The sequence below is a fragment of the Takifugu rubripes genome, chromosome 15 (genome assembly GCF_901000725.2).
Source record: "Takifugu rubripes chromosome 15, fTakRub1.2, whole genome shotgun sequence".
Taxonomy (NCBI): domain Eukaryota; kingdom Metazoa; phylum Chordata; class Actinopteri; order Tetraodontiformes; family Tetraodontidae; genus Takifugu; species Takifugu rubripes.
Genome location: NC_042299.1, coordinates 9,266,037 through 9,289,370, shown reverse-complemented (window position 1 = coordinate 9,289,370; position 23,334 = coordinate 9,266,037). Strand labels below are relative to the sequence as shown.

The 23,334-nt window shown below is 46.4% G+C and overlaps 1 protein-coding gene across 1 annotated transcript in view; it reads right to left on the bottom strand.

Annotated features, from left to right (window-relative positions):
* The window catches only part of LOC101061510 (gamma-aminobutyric acid receptor subunit beta-2), a 36,487-nt gene extending 19,653 nt beyond the window's left edge, over positions 1 to 16,834 (bottom strand). The window contains exons 1-3 of the mRNA XM_029848889.1: positions 15,807 to 16,834; positions 15,567 to 15,664; positions 14,932 to 14,999 (exon numbers count right to left, since the gene is read on the bottom strand). Coding sequence (XP_029704749.1) covers positions 14,932 to 14,999; positions 15,567 to 15,664; positions 15,807 to 15,895 — 255 coding nt within the window. The 5' untranslated portion in view covers positions 15,896 to 16,834. The remainder of the gene's footprint in view (positions 1 to 14,931; positions 15,000 to 15,566; positions 15,665 to 15,806) is intronic.
* Between the last annotated feature and the right edge of the window lie 6,500 nt (positions 16,835 to 23,334).

Genomic DNA, 23,334 nt, shown 5'->3' with positions numbered 1-23,334 from the left:
GGAACTGACTTGGATATCAAGTTGATGGAGTCAGAAAAGCAGGAGCAGTGTTTTTATTTTGCCCACGCCGAAGCACTTGTTTGTTACATTGTGGTTGTGGTGACTGTTCCAGGAGAAAGTTAGTTCAAAAGGATTTGAGCAAAACCAGCGTAAAACGAGGAGTGCTTCGGTTCTTCATTTTAAGATCAGCGTTTATGCTAAAAACAAGCTCCGAACAAAAATCCCAAATATGAACAGACTTAGATAATAGCAGTGTGTCCTCATAGGGGCTTTTACCTCAGCGTGTTCTCTGGAGGAAAACGTCAGAAAACTAAAAAAAGAGAGGGGTCCCATGAATCCTTGCCTGCACGTGCTGCCTTCCCAGCACTCCCTCCCTGTTTGCTGGTTATGTAACAGCGTGCACTCTGCTTTCTTTAGCATGCTGTGCACAACTGTACATGCAGTTAAAAGGTGCTTGTTGCCATGTAATCCTGCGCCGATGCTTCTCTCCCTCTGTATACATGCACGAACACCGTATATCCTTTATCCCTCAGGGTGTTTCTGCACATCACTCCTCACATCCATATGCTGCTTCTGTATGTGCATGTTTTGAAAGTCATAATATTAGTATGTGTCTGATATTGGTACATCAACAGAAGGTGGAAAAAGGGTTTTGAGCTTGTTGTGTCCCAGGACACACAATTATAAAATCTGTTAATGCTCTTCCACATAATGAACCACACAGCTTATGATTAATACAGGGTATCACAGCAATGCATATGGCATTAGCTAATGTTAGCATCCATCTTAGCTCAGGTCTTGTTCCAGTGCTGTCGGTGTGTCTGGGTTTGATCTGCACCAGGCTGAACAATCATCATCTGTCAGATTCAATGAGCAGCATTTCAATATGTCCCTAATATGGAACAATACAGAAAAAAAGAAGTATAATCATTCATTGCATCAATTTTAGTCCGAGCTTTTGCTCATTTGCCCTTCAGTCACATGAATAATGTTCCCAAGACAAGAGCATATTGCGGATGGAATTATTGAACTCAGCGAATGTTGACTGGGTTTTGAGACCCGACTTCCTGTGGTTTGCTCCGTGGAATAATGTGTCGCTGCAGCTAGCTCACCAAGAACATAAAGCTCTCCTCAGCAACAGCTAAAGGGCCCCTCTATTTCCATCTCTCTCCTTCTCACTCTGTTGAAAGAATGGATGGTAAATTGCCACAGTAGCAGTGGCTGCCTGCCTGCATGTAAGTGCAAAGGAAGGCTGTCATAACAGCGGCCTTAATGAGCATCACTACAATAAAGTGCAAACAAAAAAACGAAGAGAGAGATGGAGGAGAAAATGTTAAATTTACGACTGCAGAATATGCTGTGCTGCCAACACGCCAGACAGAGGACATCATAAAGGGATCATTATGTTCTGGTATGTAAGTATAGATAATATGCAGTTCCACAGCATGCCTCCCACTATAATGGCTCTGCTGATGGACTTCCCCTTCCTCTACCTCTCTATCTGCGAGTGCAAATGGAGGGCTGTCTCATGCACATTAGAATTGTGCGTGAGGAATATCAAGCCAGGGTTGGCTGTAAGAGTAATCTTCAAACAAGCTGCTTTCCTTTGTCGAAGATCAAAGGTAAATCTACAAGTTCTGTAACAAACGGGAAAAGACTTCCCGGCGTTGAGGATTAACGCACAGCCGCAACAATAAGCAGCCAAACTGAGTGGCGGGAAGCTGGGGCGGGACTTTTAAAGTGTGGAAACACATATTTCTATTGGGGGTCTTAAGGTATATATTTCATGTAAACACGAACGCGACAGCGGTGCTGGAGACGATGGTATGCTGGCTGCGAGCATCGAAAAACTGGACTTCTGCGAAATCTGCGTTTCAAACTCTTAATCTTCAAAAATGAGTCCGAAAGCTGTTGCACAAACAAACGGAGCCGTTTTCCCATCACCGTCGCCTTGAGGAAGACCAAACACCTTCAGAAGACCAAAGAGAGACGCTGCAACTGTCTGAAGTGACCTCGTCGACCCCGCTCATCCACAAGTCGCCCCGTCCGCTGACCCCTCGCTATCCCACCCCCACGCTGCACGCTCCCTCTTGGAAGAAGAGTGCCACAAATAAACACGACTGCTCTTCTGAGTGTGTTTATAATAACGTAACTTTGCTTTAGCTTTATATTTGTCCATTTTCTTATGCTCCGTCCAACAACCTGACGTATCCTGACGTATCCTGACACACCAACAGGAGAGAATGACGCCTTCAGATGGATGGATGGACATCCACTCTTACATCTCCAGCACCATGGTAACCTCAAGAAGGTAAAAATTCTATCAGGTGCTCTTGTTAAAATATGACATTGGTTTTTGGGTGACATTTTGCACCAGAGTATATACTCAGCACCTTGGAGAGTACAGCTAAATTAGGAAAAGCGAGGTGGACAAGAAGCCGGAATCAAGGCTGATAGAATATTTGCAGGGATTTGTGTGGTGGTGGGATTGTTGCAAAGTGAGGACAGAGAAGGAGAAGGCTTGAATCTGCAAGGGACTGGAAAAGAAAGAAGGATCAAAATGAGGATAAATCAATAGAGATAACTGGTCTTTCTCTCCCAATACCCTTGAAGGCATTTGTTTTCCCCATTGGAGAGCCGTGGACTGGCGCGGTGTGTTTGCTAGAATGGACGGTTTGTTGGGTGGTGGGAAGGTTTAAAAGGGGGCTGAATTAAAAGACATCAGAAAGCTCAGTGGAGCAGTGATGCAAATTGCTTTTATTCTCAAAGCTCTTCTCTTCCAGCCTCTGATTTCAGCATCAGCAATGACCTCCCTTTGCCACTTTCACTCCGCCATCCCTCTTTTTATCCCCCTCCTCATCTGCCCCACCCATTCTTTTTCCCTTCTCTTTTATGTTCTCCCCCCAATTTCCCCTCCTGCCGTCACGAGTCTCCTTCCAGCGACTTCTCCGCTTATAGCTCTCATATATTCCCTCGCCATCCTGCCAGCTCAATCTCAGAAGAGTTCTCGGTGCATCTATTTGCATGATGTCAGAAAAAAACAGGGAAGCAGGAGCACTTGGGAGGTGAGTGTGAAGGGCTTAGATCATTACCATTAAACAGACACAGCCGAGGGAGCGTCTGTAAAGAACATGACAGGTGTTTGATCAGCCTTTGAGGTGCTAAATTAAAGCCGAAAGGGTCCGCGAACGCTATCTCTGCCGTAAAATGTGCCAGCTGGAAGCTTGGGAGTGCTCGTTCCCAAACAAGGCAGGTATATCCAGCAAAAGGTTTCAAAATGACACAATTATTTAGAAATGTTCACGATCACGATCATGCCAAAATCCCAAAAAACTAGAAATCATGCTACTGACATAGTAAAAAAGGCCACATTTTCAAAAGATTTTCTTATTAGACAAGAAAAGAAGGCCTAAAACTAGAGCTTGAATTATTTATTGGACCCTTTTATATTATATATGATATATAGAGCAGCTTGTAAAACAAACCGTAGTGAAAAGTGAAAGCTTCTAAAAACATCAATTCTGCCTCTCAAGCTGCAGTAGCAGCACTAGCATCAGTTCACTTCATCCTTTACATCCATCTTCTCTGGTATTGACGGGTTTAGCTGCACGGTTGAAAATATGGCAGATGTTTAAAATATGGGGAGCTTGTTTGAAAAGTGCAGTGACGTTGAAGGATGCAACCGTGTCAGGAACCATCTTGACTGCATCCTCTATGTGTCTGAGGTCACAGGACCCCTCCGCCACTCAGCCACATGGCATGCATTCACTCCACTTCCTCCACAAAAATCCTCCAACAACAAGTGGTTTTCAATTTCCTGTCTCCTTTGGTCCTCCAGCCTGGCACAGCACGCTGCATTTCTGAAAGAGGCCTAATAATAAACACGCTGATCCCTGTGGAGCTGAGTGACATATATTCCGCCGTCTCTGGAGAGCCGCAGTCCTTCGAATTCTGCTTTGTATCTGGAACAGCTTGTGCACTGCAAAAACCAGCAACTGGGGGGCACACGGGCCTCTTGTGGATGTGGCAATCAGAGCAACGCCTCGTGTAGAAGAGAGTAATGTTGACCAACTGTTTATTCTAAAGAAATGTGACCTTCTAATTGGTTGTGATCACCAACCCCGTGCCTCACCAATCACACGCTATAATCACACCTTACCTAGGTAGCACCTAGCAAATGTACAGCCACATATATGCTAATGTTCCTCCCCGTTGACGTCCTCTGATGCCGGCTCTGCCTGACAGAGGTTTGCTAATGTTCCTAGAATACCAACGATCTTAAAAACAAAGCTTTTGAGCCCAAATGTGAGAGAAGGTGAGGGCAAAAGCGGCATTTTGTGTTTGGGCTCTGAACAATGTGCCATGCAGGGCAGGATGTTTGTTCCAGAATGAAAAATGATAGCCTCCAGAGTCAGGACGTTTTGTTCCTTGTAAGGGTCCTAAAATTGAATTCTCTTGGCACTACCCAGACCAAGGCTCTTACACTTAATACACTTGTACACCCCCCCATCCCCACCCCACCCCCCTCGCCCCCCTTGAGACCATTTCCTTACTTTATGGCATGTCTCTAAACAAAATAACAGATTCCAATAAAACACACACTCTTGTTTGTTTACTTGTACTTTGTCTAACCTCTCTTTCCATCCCATCAGTCCACGCTCTTCCACTGTCACTCATTCTCATTCCCAGCCCCTCTCTGGAAATATCACCATTTCTGCACCGGCTCCTCGTTCTGGCATGGATGCAACATTCAGGAGAGCCTGCTGCTGTAGTTCAATCAAATGTAGAGGAGCCTTTTCCCCCAGAGCTGTCCTCGGGCTGAGGTGCACAGCTCGGCCAGTTTTGTGCAGCCTAAGTGGCTACATGCCACGCACTGGAGTTGATTGCGGTATCTGTGGACCTTTTTGTCTCTCTGGAGAGGAGTAAAGTGGAGTGGCACTGGAGAGGGAGGGAGATGCTCGGCGGTAGGTTGATGGGGGAGAGGACACAGGGTAGAGCAGGACACGGGAGATGAGGACCCTTCTGAATCAAGACATGGAGGAGGTTAATGCTGTTAATGGAGATGTAATTCTTCGCTCTCAGCTTTGACATATGAAGGGTTATCAGGTCAACGCAAATGGGAAAAATTCTGCAAAAGTTTGGGGAAGAACTGTTTCTGCACTTTATGACGCCACTTACCAGTAATTTTTCAGTGAGGGACCAAAGCAGGTTTAATAGGAGTGATATAAAAGCAGGTTTAGCGGTGCAGTTAGCTTCAGCATTGGCTGTTTTACCCCCAACTTCCCTCACTTACTGCCTTCAGTGCAGCTTCCTTACAGTTGCCCTCTGACCAGCCCGTGCTGTCAATACCCATGGATACACACCGATTCACCAGAGGAGCCTCACAGCTCATGTATTATGGAGGCGGTGGGGGATCAAACTGATTGCTATTCCAGCAGAGTACCAGGTGAACAACACATGTGCACATTGACAACAACGTATGGATAAGCCAGACCACTGGAACGTGGAGCTGATTGAATAAAAGGGAGTTAGTTATCAATCTCCATCTCTGATTCGGTTTAGGGAAGTGTGTTTATGTGCATGTAGAGCATTGGGACTGATTTGATAGGCTTGTGCACTGTAGGTTGTGTACAGAATCTCCTTGAGCAAAGATGACCTTGAAGCCTCAAGAGCTCCACCAGTGGACACAGACATGCACATGTACAGTCTGTGTGTGTGTGTGTGTGTGTGTGTGTGTGTGTGTGTGTGTGTGTGTGTGTGTGTGTGTGTGTCCTTATACAGACCAAAGAGCTCCTAATGCAGGAAAAAGTAAATCCTTTCTGATGTTTTGTTTGGGATTATGACCACTGTATATGAAATTGCTTTAGGTTTATGTGCTAAAACAAAACTGCCTTTCTATGCAGGAGTATACATTTAGACTGCCTAGTCGGCCTGGTTCTGTGCACGCAAACCTTATTATTATTATCATTATTATTGTGAAAGTGAAAGCCTTTGGGGTTGTAATCTGCTGTTGTTGACCACAGCTGGCAGGACTGAATTTGAGAGGCCGGTCGCTGGTGGCTCCATGGCAACCGCAAAGAATGACAACCTTTCAGGTTTTCGAGGCACGTCTAAATGAACTCAGACGCACGAATAGCTGCCGAGAGTGGAATGACACTGTTCCGTGTCTCTCCACGACCCGACGAACAGCAGTGACGCAGGTTTCAAATCTCTTACTTAAGTGCAGATCAGGCAAGCTCCCGTTTCACTGTACATTACTCAGATTGTCCAAGGCCATCGGGTCGTGATGTTCAAAGTGCTGCAAGACGGGGCTGCCTTCTTCCCCCCCCTCACATCTCCATGAGTGAGAGTCCCAGGCCGACCAGCTGCCCTCTGGCTGAGAGGCGGAACACGATAAAACAATGCCGATGCTTCTGAATTAAAACACCTTCACCTGACGAAAAACTGCAAACGGTTGAAGGAAATGGCGATAAATCACATGCGGCTGCTTTTATTATCCCTCTCAGCACTGTCCCATTATCATCTCTGTGTCAGGCCAATTTGCAGCTGCTGCCTCTCCTGTTTGGTCATTATCAACTACCTTGTGTTGTGATTAAAAAGTTGGGTCCTAGCTGACCCCACGGACGACTGGCACGAGGGGAATTTTACAGGTTTCTACACTTCAGTTAGTAATGGTGATGGTTCTGTCGAATAAGATGAAAAATGTGCTGACATGAGGCCCTAGGAGCTCTTTAATGCACCCGTGTCCACACATTCAGCTCTACTTTGGCTGCGTGTCGTGGTTAACACAGGCCAGCACGCACACGGAAAGGCATTCACCTCTGTCAGGTCACCGTGAGTGGAAAGACTGAAATGAAGCAGTCTCCCTTTACTCACTAAGCACTTTATGGGGATATCATACCGTGCGTGTGAGTCTCAACACGCTACCTTGATTAACAACCTTAAAATAGCACGCAGTCATCAGCGTCAACCCTGCTGCACAGCAGGCGCACGCACAGGCAGCGTCAAATGCTAGCGTGTTTAATGGTGTTGGAAACATTATCTAAGGCAGCCATTTCTTCAAGGCAAGTCAGCGCAGGCCTCTCAACCCCTCCCCAGAGTTGCTATCTCGATCGAAGCCCCTGATTCGGCCTGAAACATCGATGTTCGGTTGAGTTATTTTGGCTGTAGGATCGACCGTTAAATGTTTGTTCGGCTGTTGTAAACCTCACTGATGCGTTCCTCATTTGTTTTGCTACAGGGTGGAAGTGAAAGATAGGTCCACAAAAGTGAAAGATAGTGAAAGAGAGGCCGGAGAGATGCATGCAAACAGCCTAACCAGTGGTTTTTCAGCTACTGAAAGCAATATTACAGTTGTGCACACAAACTCATCAACTTTGAGCTTTACGTGGGCCGAATCCTCTCTTAGATTGTCTGCGATTAGGTCTTTTTTCTTGAGATTGTGTAAATGTACTTTGTAAGTATCACCATTCCCTTCAGGGGCTTGTTACCAGGAAGGATTAGGAGATTAGGCATGAAGTCCTTGGAAAAACTTCCCCAGTGTGGTTTGTCCCAAGGGACCATCAAGAACATCTTTAACTCCCAGTATGAAATATAATTTCTTATTACCTCTAAGAGTTTTCTCCCATTCAGTGTTGTTAGATTGTGTCATTTCTGCCAGAATAATAAGTGGCTCGTGGATTTCAAAAGACACTTCTTTCCGGATCACGTGGTCTGCCAGTGGCCTATTAGCACTGCTTCATGTTAGCGATAGTGCTGGTGAAATAATAAATAATAATAAATAATAAACGCACTTTGATTTGTGGGCCTGTCTGATCCCTCCTGCAGCACGGCCCCGGGCTTTAACAACAACGCGACAGGAGCGCATGAGACCTTGTGGAGCGCGTGATGGAAACAGAGAGCCGCTGCTCCAGGCTCGTTGACAGACAGGTGTGTGGGGAACCTTGCCCTGCAATTAGTGAATGGCACGATGGCAACGTGCTGCCGATTCCCCGCCGTCGGCAAGGCAACAGGGAAACAAGGTGCTGCTGTTGACCAGACTGGCGTGGGAGTCACCTACTGCTGTTTCCGCAACATTTCTTACACTATGTCATCAGCACATCGGACAAATCTAAACTCCGTGACGTGGACACGCGGACGTGGAGAAACAGATTCTCCGGCACAGTTTATGGCTGATGATTAGCAGATAGAGACGGGAAGATTGAACGGTGTTCAGCCAGTGTGAACCGATGGGCTGATTAGGAGGCGATTTGCACAAATATATGCTTTACAAAGATCAATTAAAAGATTGCTACCTGAGCAGATTTCATGATTGTCAAATGGATTTAAGAGCCGACCCTGACGACACAATAACCTGTTGCTGGGCGGCATGGCAACGGGCTTTTTGAGGGGGCTGTTGCCTCCCAGCTGACTCTTGGCTTGTGAACTGCAGGTGAAGGGAACAACGAAAGATGGGGCTTTGGGGAAAATGGAATATAGCAGTTACCAGGAAGACCTTGAAAAGTTTTCCAGGCTGCTGGAAACAAGATGTCCTGAGATCCAAGTCTTGCTTTTGTGCGTCTTGCAGATAATGTCGGCCCCTAATTGCACCGGTCCTTGACCTTGAGTTTGCCCTGTGGTGGCTCAAGGGATGAGAACCGGCACCCCCGTGTCAGAGGCACAGTTTTCCAATTAAAAGGAGAACGTTCGCACGGTGATGGAAAGATGACACGTGCTCCTTGCTGAAGCATCAACTGTAATGTAGGTGTTGGGCAGCGGAGGCTGAGCAGGAAGAAAAAGCTCAATTCACCGACTCATCCACATTCCAACCTTAAAAAAGTGGCTGAGATGAGTTTGTGGGCTTATTTTTAGAGAGGGGGAGGTAAGACATCTGGGAAATACTCGGAGTAGAATTTCTTTGCATTGAAAAGAGCTAATTAGGCTGGTTTGCCTCCTTCTGGAAGTCCTCCAGGCAGACAACATTATACAAGGACGATAAAAGCATTCAACCTGGTCATTAACAGGTCCAAAACCAATGGCAATACAGCCATGCTCAGGATGTATCTCAACTCTCCTTATGAGTGTGTTTTCATATATTTCTAACAAAAACCCGCTATTGTCTCTGATATGTAATTGTATTCACCCTCTGTACTATGTACAGGTACACAGAGGCCGAGTATCCATTTATCTGGATTATTGTAAATATGCACCCTCTTTGTATATTCCATTTGTATATTCCATTTGATTTCTATTTGATTCTATCTTATTTTTCTCTGAGTGCTCTTGTTGCTGTTGTTGCACTGTAAATTTCCCCGTGTGGGACAATAAAGGATCTGAATCTGAATCTGAATCTGATTGTGACTGGATGTGAGGAGGTGATTCCTTCACAGATGCAGGGATTTTTCTCTCATTCACCAATCAGGCAATAATTTAAAGCTTCAGCTCCAGAAACAAACAAAACAAACACACAATGAACCTGCAGCAATGATGCAGAATTTCAACCGGGAGGAGATTTAAATCGATAGAGTATCGGCGCTGAGGCCGGCAGCGATGGTCTGACGCTTCAGTCACCGCTCACCCAAATATATTTGCAGCTTACGAGCTTTTGAGTGCACAGCAGCAGTAATCTTGTCATTTTGGCAGCTTTTTACCTCTCCACCTCTGAGTCGGCTTCCCCTCCCTCTCCCCTTGCCACTTAATTAATTCCAGAGATGTACATTCCAACAGACTTGTCTGGTGCTGTAAATATATTAGCAGCCTTTGTAAACATCGTGTTGGAGCAGGCAAACGGCGATGACATTGTTGTTTCCTGTCACGGGGAAGAAAATTACATTATCGTTACTGGAACAACTGAAACAAACCAATGACTTGGGTGTTTCCTTGTGATTAGAAACTGCATTCAGAGTTATCACCACTTGTCCCTCAGTTTACGACACTATATGTGCATATAGTTTCCAGACAGATCTATAGGCTGATATACAGCTATTCCAATATACGGAATCCCATAAATGCCGCGCTCTAAACGCGGCAGCCTTGTGGGAGACAAACGCCACCTTTGTCATCATTAGCATTACAGTACTTCTTAGGTTAATGAGGAAACATCCGACAGCAGTGTCACGATGGACACGTGTGGATTCCAGGTCATAAAGGTCAATGGTGAGAATTCTTTCTTAGGGGAAATGTTTCTGTTGCAAACGAGAGAACACACGCCACATTTACACCCCTACAATCACTAATTACCATGCATCACCCCATATTACAGCTCTGACTGTAACGTACAATTAATGTGCATTATGTCCTCTCTGCCGTGCACGTATTGCCTCAAACGCCACACAGGGCTCTGCCAAAGGTGACCGCCTGCAGGTACGCTGAGTTATTATACCAATAAAGTGCATGATGTTGCATATAATGTGTAATATAATATATGCATTACAGTATATAGGCTGCTGGATAAGGACCTGATGCTGTTGTTTTGTTGCTCTTATCCTGTTTCAAGTACGCAGCTCTTCTCTGCAACTAACTCCATCAGGCAGACAGTTCTTTAATGGCCACGGCAGAGAGAGGGACCTCCTGATGGGTGGCCACCAAAACACGGGAGAAACGAGCCGCTCTGTGACTAATGGAAATGTTAGTAGGCTCAGTTTTGTCTCAAAGTGAGGCTTTCATACTGCGCTCTGGTGTGCTTCCCTACATTCCTGTTCAAACCCGATGCAACAGTCTCAGGGAAAGATGTATTAACAGGTTGTGTTTTCAGTTTGAGTCCATAAAAGCTGTGAAAATAAGGCAAAATGTCTACTTGACTTTACTCACTTTGCAGAGGAATTTGAAAATGTGAGTTAGTAAAGTGTAACAACAATCCCAGAAAAACATGTGGAATCAACAACTGCAGAGGTACATAAATCCACGTATATGCTTTAAAAATACACCCCCTCAAAAAAAATAAATGAATACATAGCTCCTAAAACTATGTGATAATTAGTTTATGCTATACTTGTTAGAAAACTCAAAATTACATTTGGGGATTACAATAATCTCCATCTGTTCATTAGACTAATATAAAGATGAAAGTGTGAAGAGGCTCCTCATAACATGGCTAATTGAGTTCATCACATTTATTGTTATTTAGTTCCTCCTGGTTCGGAATAGTTTTACTCCCTCAATCATGTGATGCTCCCACGAGCTTCTACAGAAAGTGGCTGACAAAGCTCTGACAAAACTGGGTTTAAAAAGTGTATCAATAAAAGTTTTTATTCAGTCATGATGTTCTTTTTTCCCCCTTGATGGCTCTGTCCTTTTCAGGCTCATGGGGAGGGTGTTGGCGCCAATCCCAGCAGTATATGGGGGAAGGCAGGGTGCACCCCAGGTCATGGCAAGCCCCGATGTGAGCCTGTGGGGGTTCAGCATCTTGCTCAAAGGTACCTCAGCAGTGTCCTGACACCTCCCCCTGCTACCAGAACACCTTCCAAAAACCGGGATTCGAACCTACATCTCTCCCCTTTGCCTGCCCACAGGATATTCATTATGAGATGTTAATTATTATGTTAATACTGCACATTAGCAACACTCCTACAAATGTGGACTTAATATGATTTGACACTTCCAGGTCTGGATGAGAATAAAGTGCTCTGGAAATCACCCCTGTCATACAGGAAGTGATAATCACGTTGCCTTTCACCCAGCACGCACTTCCACGTTAGCATATTATAGCTCAGACCAATGCTTTGCACCTGCGCACCATCACATCAGAGGAAACTACTGCGGAGGGGTGGAAATAAATGGTCACTAAAACGCCTGGCTCTGGATTTCATGGTCCCTCTCCAGCCATCAGTGTGCTACTCTTGACCTTTACGTGCATCAATAATGGTATTTCTGCCTTTTGGAGGAGGAGAAGAACCTCCTTCCATTCCCAAATGTAGTTTTATTTCCCCTTTCCTCAGTGAAAATTGTCGGCGTGGATCTCGAGTGCTCGGCAGCTCAACCCAAAGCAAATATTAACACAGAAGTTGAGAAAAGCTTCAGTGCTCATTACTGAAACCTGTGATATGTCATTTACATGTGATCTGACTCCAAAAAAAAAAAAAAAAATTAAGCCGTGACTGACAACAATAATAAATCCCGTCCTGGTTTCCGCTCTAACAGGGGCTGGAGGGGGTTATTCCAGCAGGCAGTGAGGAAAGGTCGCTGACCTTTTGTAAGAGGCTCACCACCACTGGCATAGGAGGAAAGAGACAACCTGGAGCCCTGTAAGTGACCAGTAGCTAATCACCCCCCCTACCTGGACACCATCACGGCAAGCCCCTGAACCATAAGTGCATCTCTTATCACCAAGGATGCTGCTTGGTTCAGCGGGTGTTTGGTCGTCTTCCCCCTTCCTGGATTCTGGGACCTGCCGCGCATGGAGAGTGAGCCACACTAGAGGCTGACGATTTAATCCACATTTCAAAGGTAAGAGTACAGGCTCCCGAAGCCACTTGCTATGGGTTTAGTGTCTTACGTGTCATTGGTATTCAGAGCAGAGGCCCCCACTGTATGTCCTCCTCCGAGTCAGGTGGGATAAAGCCTCAGCGGCGGTAGGTACATGACCTTCCTAACAACATCAGCACCGCTCCTGGCTCTCCACGTGGCGAGCAGTCAATGGCGGCCCTCTCTGCCGGTCTCCCGCTGTCACGTAGGTGAGAAATTTGACCTGAGGGTCTCAGACAATCATACCCCATCCTTTTTTTTAACCCCCGCAGAGGAATTTGCGACTCTCCTGACACCCAGGAACCAGTGACCTTTCATGGTTGTGTAATGGACACCAGTCACAGCTTCCTCATTCCATGTCTGGCTCCAGGCCTAAGTGACTTGTAATATAGTTTCTCCACCATACATGACTCAGGAAGGCTGGCGTGCCTGAAGCCACCACATGCTACCTTTTCTTGTCATTAACTAACCTGGCTGGGGGTTTGGGGGCGAACACATGTGACTCCACATTACTCATTTGAACAATCAGGAGGTGACTTACGGGCACTCACGCTTCAGGCTTGTCTCTGACTCATCTGAGATGAGCTACGTGACTGTGCGGTTTCTAAACGGGTTTCTGCTCTGACAGAAAAGAAGCTGGAAGATCCGGCTCCTAGAATCACAAATGCACCAAGTTCTCATGTCTGCTTTTACCAAGGAGCAGTTGGGTGAAGCCTGCGTTGTTGCTCTGCACAGAGGCTTTGAAAGCGCTAATGGGACAGCACCGGATAGGTCTCTCTGCGACATCCCTCCATTATCCGCCGACATCACGCGTCATCCGTTCTCTAAAGAAAGAGCAGCGCGGTAGTATCACCGCGCCAAAGCAAAGGACGGAGAAGCAGACAGATGTGGGGGAAAGGAAAGTGCTTCCCTGCCAGCTGCCAGTCTGAAAAGTAGTCACATTTACAGGAAAGGAAGCAGACGAAAGATGCGCACACGCCCGACCTTGTGTTGTCATGAGTCACTGATGATGATTATGGCTCTTCTTTCTCTTTGGAAGGTGTCTCAGGAGTATAGATAATAGCATCACTAGCTGCATTTACTGTATGAGTTGTCTCGCCCGACCGTGTGTGTGTCAGCATCCTCCAAAACACGCGCTACTGTTGATACTGATGTGGCGTATTTTTATAAACAAAGTGAAGCAGGATATTTTTGGCAGTTACATTGAATTATGGGCCAAAAATGGGTCTATAATACTCACAGTACAAGTCATGTTTATTCTTCACACTTCAAAAACAACAATTTCCTTGTTTGCTTTGTACAGTTATTGTGTTTAAGTTACAGTAACTATCAGATTTTGTAGATGACAGAGCCACATCTCATATAGAAATTGAGTCTCGGAGTCATGCAACTACACATTTGCAATTTTAAATACTGTCTTTTTACTCACTGTGGAGTAGCTGTGACCCTCATACCAGGAGAAATGCCCTTAATTAAGTATGCTGTACCAGCAGGGAGGGTTGTGTGAAGCTGTGCTGCTAATATTTGCACATGCGCGTTCCTGTGTTGGTGTGGCTCTTCTACATAAATGCATGTAAATAGACATCATTTGCTTTCTCCTATGATTTGCACACATCAATGTAACATACAGGCGCACTCAGATAACAGCACAGAGGGCAGCCTGGCGACTGCTGCCAAAAATATTCCTGCACAAACTCACTCCCTTCCAGCCCGCAACACCAAAACAACTGCAACAGCAGGACGCATCTGTGCAGAGAAGATAAAGGCCTGCGGCCTTTACCCGTGGAGGTCAAACACTGAGACAGAGAGAAACATTATTGGGGTGGGAACAATCACAGTATACCTATCAAAGCCTCGTACAAATTACCATAAATATCAATTCATGCTCACCTTGTCGTCTGTATAGCAACAGTCTGGAGTGACCTTCCATGATGATAAAATGCGTCCTCCTGTTTCACTTTAACCGTGCACTTCTAACACCTCATCGCTAGGAGGCGCACTTGTACGGAGCAAAACTTAACCTCTCCTCATAAGCAGAGTCCTTCTTTCCTCCCACCACTGTCAAAACGGCTATCAAACAACATATAGATCAGCCTACCACAATCGATTCAAGACGCTATTTTTTGTCTATCGGTAAATGGGTTTGTGCCACATTTTGATCAACTATTTGATTGTTTTGTGAGCTTAATGGTGCTTTAAACGACGCTATCAATCCAATCATAAGCTCATGATCATAGCCCTCCCCAGAGGTCAACTCAATCTACCCTCAAACAAAAACGATTGTTCGCTTTGAATTCACAAGTCCAGGCGTGTGATCAGGAAAAAGCAAGCAAACAAACAAACAAACAATACACCACATAGCAGCAACGCAAAGGGCTTCCCCAGTGGTGATGGAGGGTATTCCCCCTGACAGGTGCATACGTTGCATTTATCATTCGTCCTGCTCATGTTAAAAAAAAGAAAAGAAAGAGGTGATAATGACCCACTTACCATATTGACTTCTGACACCATATCTATGCTGGCTATGTCTATATTCATGCCCACTCCGACAGGAGGACCTGGGGAAGGACAGGAAAACGTCAAAAGCTGCAGAATTAAAGCACATCAAGGCAACATCTGAAGACACGCATGGAAATCAGGAAAAGGTGTGCAGATGCCGCAGTTGTCAGTCGGATAATAGTTGACGGTGTTCATTTCAGACGGGATGCAGTTCGCATTTTTACAAAAATAAAAATAGAAAAAGTGTTGGAAAACATAATCATCTGGCCGTAAACGCAACGTGATCGGCGTGAACGCTTGAACTGGAACATGGGTATAAACAAGAACGGGCACTTAACTGTATTAAATTCCACCTGACATGCACGCTGGGAGTTTGCAAGCCACATTTTCCCTATATTGCTTTTGGATTGGAATTTGCGCGCTGGGCCGATTCTCTTGGGTTGTTTTGACATATCTTGCGCGAATCATCCCAAAACATGTGGCGCGGGAGTCGCCGAAAAGATGCTCTTTTGATTTCTTGGAAGCCTTGTCGACATACTGATTATTTTCAAAGTAATCCCCGCGTCATCGCACAGGCTGACAAGGCTGAAACTCGTGCACATGAGTGATAAAGCGAGGGAAATTACCTCCGAAATCTGGCCTCAGTCGAATATCATAACCTTTCAAGAGTCTATCCACCGTTTCTTTAACCACAGACATATTGCTCGGGTCACTGACACTTGCACTACGGACAGAAAGAAGCAAAGTGTGCACGACAGGTTTTAATACAGGACATTTTGAAGCATCCAGAGACTAATTATTTTTCATAACACAGTCACACTTGGCAAAAAAAAATGAGTGGAGCGTCCTCCGACCCCTTCACTTACCTCTGTGCGCGCACCGCGGCCACCACGAGAGGGAAGAACCAGACACAGAAACCCCTCATTCCTCTTTTCCTAAACACTGCTATACTCATCTTTGTGGGTTTTTTTCTATTAGTGAAGACAGACGAGGTCCAACTTATTCTTGTCAGGGCTGTAATACTAATGCCGGGCGCATGCGTATTCCCGACAACAACGGGAGGAAGCCGCGTTACTGCCGCCGCCGCCGCCGCCGCTGCTGGTGATGTCGGTCGTGGCAGATGATGTAAATCCAGTCAAGAAAGAGAATCAAAAGCAGACGCGAGGCTGCAAGTTACTCGGGGATTGACGGGGATCACCCTCGGTGCGGCTGGCGCAGAAGTGTGACGGCAAAGTTGGCAGTTCGAATCCGCGGGGGCGATGTGGAGAGATGGAGGTGGGGTTGGCTCCGTGTGATCAGCCGTCCAGCCGTGCCTTGGCGAGGCACTTCACCCGCTTAAAAGTGAAATCTGCACTTGCGGCACAGTCATGAAATATCGAAGAAGGTTGCGCGTAAAATGCATAACACGCACTCACGGTCACTTCCACGAACGCATTTCTCTATGAAGCTGAACGCACCTTGGAGGAAAAATGACAAACATTGTGATCACGTCGTTAAAACTTTGTTTTAGATTGTAATTCTGGAGAAAGTAACACACATCTGATTCACTGTTCTGCATTAAAACACCGCCTCTAGAGCAATGTGCAGAACACCGAGTCCTCTTTTCATGCGTTTTCTCGGGGGCTTGTCTGTGCACAAATGCCTCCCCGCACCACCAGCAGTTGCTCACGCATCGATCTCCACGCATTCGGGCCTCGGACCATAGCGAGGAGTGTGGCTTTGGAACTCTGAGAGGCGTCGCGTCAATGCAGCGCCCCGGGCTTTGAAGCGGGACGCATGGAGCGGAGCAATGCGCCGAGGCTCACACACCCGCACACGCAGCATTGCTCACGCGGCCGTGCGCGGTTGTCGTTCCACGCCCCGGTAAGCAGGATGCACGCCACAGTGTAAACTCACACACGAGGAATCGCCCTGGATCTGGAGTGAGAGGTGGACGCCAGCGCAGTGCGTCCAGAGTCTCACAGCTCTGTTTGAGGTGTGTGTGTGTGTGTGTGGGGGGGGGGGGGGGGGTAATTTATTCTTATGATTCTGTCTAGAATAGAGTTTACAATTGGTCCATTTGGCTACAGGCAGCTTTCAGATTGATCCAGTTCATCTTCACAACTAAAGTGGGTGCAGAAGGCTGCAGTCTCAGGGGCTGATGGGGGGGGGGGGCTGATGGGACCTCAGCCAGAGGTGAGATCACTCCAGAGGCGCAATTGGAAACATCAAATAAACTATTCAACCTGAAGGTAGATCTGGGATCTGAGGGTGGGGGGAAATAATCCTGGTGTCACACGGGGGTGTGCAAAATATCAATAATGCAGGAAGGCCCAAAAGAATTGGACAGGGATGCTGAGGACCACCGGGCTTTGGGAGGTGACTGAGCTGCTTACAACACCAGCAGCAGGCTTGGATGTTTCTGCAGGCATCAGCTTCATCCCTGGGGACCACATTGTCTTCTGGAAGGCTTCTCTGTTCTCTGTAAGGAGCTGGCACAGATCTAGATGGCACCATGGTGACTTAGGGACCAACAGGCTAAAGCTAGCAGATGACTGGCTAGTTGACTAGGATACAGTCGGGTAAGCAGCTGGTCCCAAAATTGTGGATCTGGTGGCCGTTGCCAGCAGGTTGAGAAGCTGAGTGGGTGGTAGAAAGCTGACAGCATAGCTTGGGAGGGTCAAATGAAGGTGACACTCGCCCCATTATGACATGAATAAATGGGGATATATATGCCTCTCTGACTGCCTGTCCATCGCTGCCCAGCCCTGTTTCCTCAGCCTCATCAGTCCCATCACCAGTCAACCAGACTCAGCTTCTAGCACCACCAGTGTCTTATCCTCGGGGTGGAGGGGGGGGGGGGGGGGGGGTTCCCATCTTCTCACTGCATCTTCTCACTGCATAATCTAAACTTGTTATTTCCCATTTTTAGTCAAAACCCGAACCATTTAAACTCAACACATCCATCTCAACACATCTGTCTGAATCGCACAGAACAAGGGATCAAACATTTCCAGGACCTGACATGCGATTCTGAACGCCTGATTTAGTAGATTGTTAGAAATCCCCAAAAGGGAATGGGCTCCGCATCCTCCGGTGTTTTGTCTGGGTCTTTCTGCATCTTTGCACAGATGAGAGGAAAATAAAAAGCCTCAGTCCACCCATCAGCGGATGACATCCAGGACGTTCAGATAAAGAAAAGGATGTCCCAAACGTCCTAAAAGCATTCATGCTTTCTAAAGTCAGTAAATAACAGTTTGTCTTTTACCATCCAGGCTAGGCAGTAGAGAATGCGCCAGCGACGCTTACAAACATTGTGGTTTTGTGCTTTCAGTCCATATTGTCTTGTGACATCGGTCTTCTTTATCAGAAATATATAATGATACCTCCAAAAATGATCTCAGCCAGAATTATCTGTTAATTTTTACACATAATGGTTAAGGTTAATATTAGCTAATCTTGTTACATACCTGTAGTTCAATCTTTGACCAACAGGTGTCTCAATGAGTGACATGTTCCTAAATTAAATCTCATCAAAGCCATGGAGGAACTCACCAAATATTGGCTAGAGCAGAAAAGCCATATTTCATTTATTTACACACCTCAATCCTTTCAAACAGAGGGCGTTGAGGGAACCGTATGATTACTACAGTGTGCAGCGCTTAATAAACCGGTGCAGACTGCGGCCTTGCTGTGGAGATGGCACCTGGTCTGTTCCCAGCAGGTAATATCTCCCGTTGACTAGCTGAGTGATATCCATCCAGCCTCGCAGACACTGAGCAGCAATATGCCCGTCCACCTGGCCAAAACAGAGCGGCATCATTCCCGCAGCCTTCGGCTGTGCCATCAGCGCAGATATGGGTTAGCTTAAATACCGTTTACCTATCAGATCAAACACAATCAAACAATATAAGAGCTGAATGCTGACATACAGTATAAATGTTCCGCATGAACACAATTGTCTGCCAGCAATGGAGATTCCACGCTGCCTTCCTTTGTAATCCTGTAATTAAAATGTCTCTCTGCATTTTTGTCGCTCTGAAGAGTGCAATTAAAATGCCGAGATTGCTGATTAGCTCTTTAACTCAACGGGGGGGACCATTACAGTTTGTGAATGGTGCATTTAAATAAATGACCTTTTTCATTATTGAGATGAAACTTGTTTGTTCTGCAGCAGAAACAGTCTTCATCCTACAGCCTATCATCCTGGGAGGAAATATTTCAGCTAAATGATCGGAAAAGGTTCAGGTGAAGGGAAAATGCCATGAGTGAGCAACATCAATCAATCAATCAATCAATCAAGCAAGCAAGCAATCAATCAAAATCAGAGAGGGCCTATCTTTTTATACAGATTGTTATATTAAACGCCGCCTAGTGGTCGGTTACATAATTACAGCCTGGACTTTACAATAGCAACTAGCTTATTATCCTGCAACTGTAGCAGTTGATGCAATCTATACAGATCATGGTTGGACCTAAAATAATTGTGATGAGGGTGAGGAAAGACTCTCTGCTGATGTAACAACTAGAATAAACAAGACATTCCCAACTACAAACACTCGAGCACCATCAGCCGAACACAACCTCAGAAGTTCACGTTTACGTGGGAGACCGTCCTGTTGTCCTGCCAGCTAACCCAACTCTCTTACACTAGAGTTCTGCATCTGCGTCCCCATATTGGAGAGAACACCAAACAAAACATGAAAAGAGTGAGGCTCCAGTTTTTGTAGCCAACCGTCTGATGAGCTGAAGCGTTTCCATGCACGACCCACAGTGGCGCCACCTACCGGCCAGACTCTGCAGCTGCGTCTGGCTCGTGACCTCTGAATCAGCCGGCTCACCTTCATGCTTCATTACCCTCCATCTACCAGAGGAGGCTCCACCTGCCATCTCATCAAGGGCGCCGCGTCCTCGCCTCCCACCAAAAGCACAGCGAGTTGGCAGATTCCATTGGCAGATTTATCTTTTCCGTTTGAAGCGTTCACGCTGCCTCTGACAGACACCGGATAATAAAGCCAGAAGTCCAGGTGAGAGTCATCTTCAGCCGCCGTTGGAACCCGGGGAAATATGGAAGCCAAGAGGCTGTGTTGTCCAGGAATGATGATGTCACAGGAAGACAGCGGAGTTGGAGTCTTGACCCTCCAAACCAAACTAAAAATAACTAGGCTGAAATGGCAACATTTAGAACTGTTACAAATGCTGTTATTTAGGTAAAGAGATGCATGTGGTGGATCTGACCCCCCCCACTTCAAAAGCATCCAGCCTATTCCGATGAATAAAGTGCAACCTTGACCCAGTCCGGCTTAATCGGATTAGCGCAGTGCGAAGATGTTTCCACAGAGTTGGGAACGTACCACCTCTGCATGCTGGCTGACTTCTAACTTAACATTGATTTTTTGTTCTTTCTTTTTTTTAGCGGTAACCATAGAGACAGAATCCTAACTATCCCCCAGCATCTGCTGAGAGACACCACACGCGCTGCTCAGCGCTGAGAACATGGAGCCCTATGACACCATCCACAGCAAAGAGACCCTCTCACAGATGCTCAGATTGATGCCTTTTCCTCCGCCTGGAGGGTGATGTCATCATAAAGTGATGTCATCACAAACCTCCATTATACCCCCCCAAACACCATGTTTGACAGCCGCTTTCGATCCGAACTGCGCGGCTGGTGATGTAAATCAGCCTCTCGTCCCCGGCTAACACGCACATGCACAGGTTGCACACAAAATATGAACACACTTTTTTCATTGGGCTAATAATAGACCCATGTTCAGACAGATGTACTTGTTTGTTTCTAAGGATACCGCATCCATCAGAGTTAAAAAACCAGAACAATATTCTTAGCTCGTCACTGTAATCCTGCCATGTTTGGTCCTCACTGCTGAAGTTTCTTGTCTGTGGTTCAGTTTCTGTGGGTCGGCTGTACATCCAGGCCCACGTCGCGCACGGGAACATCAATTATTGTGTGTCTCACTTACACATTGTCAATAACACGCTTGAAGGGACAATAAAGTTGATCAAATCAATTCTCCTTTCTCCAGCGTGGAAGAAGACAGGGGAGAGGTCAGCCGTTCCCTCAAAATCAACATTTATTTTATCTCACTTTGATATGGTCTCCATGGAAACTGCCGAAGAAATGGTTCCCAGCGATGAATCCACTGGAGGTGGTGCAGCGTTCGGAGAAGGAGGGATTTTAAACAACTCCTGTTTGTGTTCCCTCCTCGGGACACATGGCGGAGGAGCCAGAGAGAAGAAAAAAATGGTGTTTTAGGAGTCCGGAGGTTTCGGGGTGGATAGATCAAAGTTTATAGACAAAGACGAGTATTTCAGTGACATATCTCTGAAAAATCATGAAATATTTATGCCTAACTTCTCTCTAAAATACAATTTCCTACTAAAAATATTCAGGATTGAACCCTTCTGATCAGTCCTGAATGGCTTGACCTTTAACCCCAAATGCTGTCACGTGCACTTCTCCGTTGGGGCCAGTGAGCGGAGGAACATCGTTGCAGGAAATCACATTTAGTCCATAATAGTCCATAAATACTCTAATGCAGATTCTGCCGCGCATGCCGTTTCTCCTACTGTAAGTGGTTACCATAGATACCGCATGGCGAGGCTCGCGGAGTACAGTGGGTCCCTCTCATGTGGGAGCTGTTGTGTATTTATAGCAGCATTGTGGCGTGGCCAGAAATGACTTTAGAACAATGGTCTTTTGGGGGGGGGGACGCAGAGCGAAGTGTTACGGTGCAGGCGGCCCCGAGACGTGACCCCAACGCCACTTTGTCTCTGGTACTTCGCCACTCAAAGGTGAGCAATTCTGCAAAGTTGGGCGCAGAAATCTGCTCATTCGCCACCCGGATGCACGTTACGGGGAATCGAATACAACGTGCGTATCATGGACCCGTTTAATTAAATCCTATTTTGATGAATAATGAACTAATTAACAAACTCCTGCCGGCCGGCTCTCTGTTTCCCCGCTAAAACGCGGCGGATTTTGAAGCATGTCGTCTTATCTCCCCGAATTAATTGTACTTCCGGAATTGACATAATTGAGTTGCTCCACACTCCGGCGTGTGAGGGGTATTGTTCCCACTGAAAGGAGAGCACCTAATTGCAAGCCTCCATTATCGCTGGGTCTTTCTCATCTCCGTGCAGACCCTGACTGAGGAGTGGCTCAGCGGTCCCATTTGGTGGATGCTTTTCGCGTCCCATCGAGGAATTTAACGAAGTTATGAGCTTGAAACTCCTGACCAGAGAGGGAAATGGTCAGATGGCTCAGGACCATCAGGAAGTAAAGAGGGAAAGCCTCCGGACTGAGCTGACTATTATCTATGTGGACCTTTAGGTTTTGGCAATTATATCATATCTAAAAGCTTCCTGTTAACCCCCCCCCCTCCCCCCAGTGTGGATGTTTGGCTGGTCGACTGGAGAAATGTGCTAAAATTTGCGGTGTCCAGGAAAACAACCTGCATTAGCATCAGCTTAGTCAGGAACATGAGCGCAGCCTTTATGAGAGAGGGAATCAAACAGCGTCGTCGAGCTGCATCCGTCTCTGCAGATCAAGCTTGGATCCAAGATTGTTCCCTCTAATCCCGAATATACGGCGAATGCTCCTGATAGGTGGAATGCATAAAAACGCAGAGATTAACAACTCCAGCGTGACACTTAAAGCTTCCTGTCGATGTGGATTAAAGAGTAATGGTCCGTGCCCTGCGTAAACTGCTGGCTGCGTGGCGGCGACGCGGGACACTGTTGCACGTTAAGTGCTCTCACACCAACGAGGTCGCGGTGGTGGCGGTCTGGTCACTTTCTGTCCGACACCTTTGGGGGGGCAATCGGGTCAGAAAGAGGGTGAGATGACCTCGTGGTTGCTAAGGTCAAGTCAATCACAGAACAGTAATAATATAGATTTCTCCTTTTAATCCCTACAGGTTGCAACGAAAAGCTCCTCCAAATATGCTAGTTAGCATTACCCTCCCCAAAAAAACTCTGTTTCAAACCATTAACCCCCATCCACTTAATTGATATATACATGTTCTGAAATCATTATATAATTTGTCTTTTCAGTGCAAAAACACAAGAGTTAAAGGCTCCTGTTGCATAATCAGTCTCCACGTTTGAATGCTGTCAGAGGAATATCCCAGATTTTTCCGCCTGGAATGAATGATTTAAAACATTACTATGATCCCGCTTATAATGAAAAAGTAATGGTGCAGTCAAGCATCGGAATCTGGCCCAGTCGGCCGACATGTGGGACAGTCAGCGACTGTTTCTTCATGCAGAGGCCGTTTGAGCTTAGGAGACCGAGCTTAGAACGGAGAACAGGCGGCAGCAGCTTCAGAACCGGGTCCAGAACCGGTTCGGCCCGGACGAGCATTTGCTTTGCTGAAACGTCTCCGCGCTGCATTT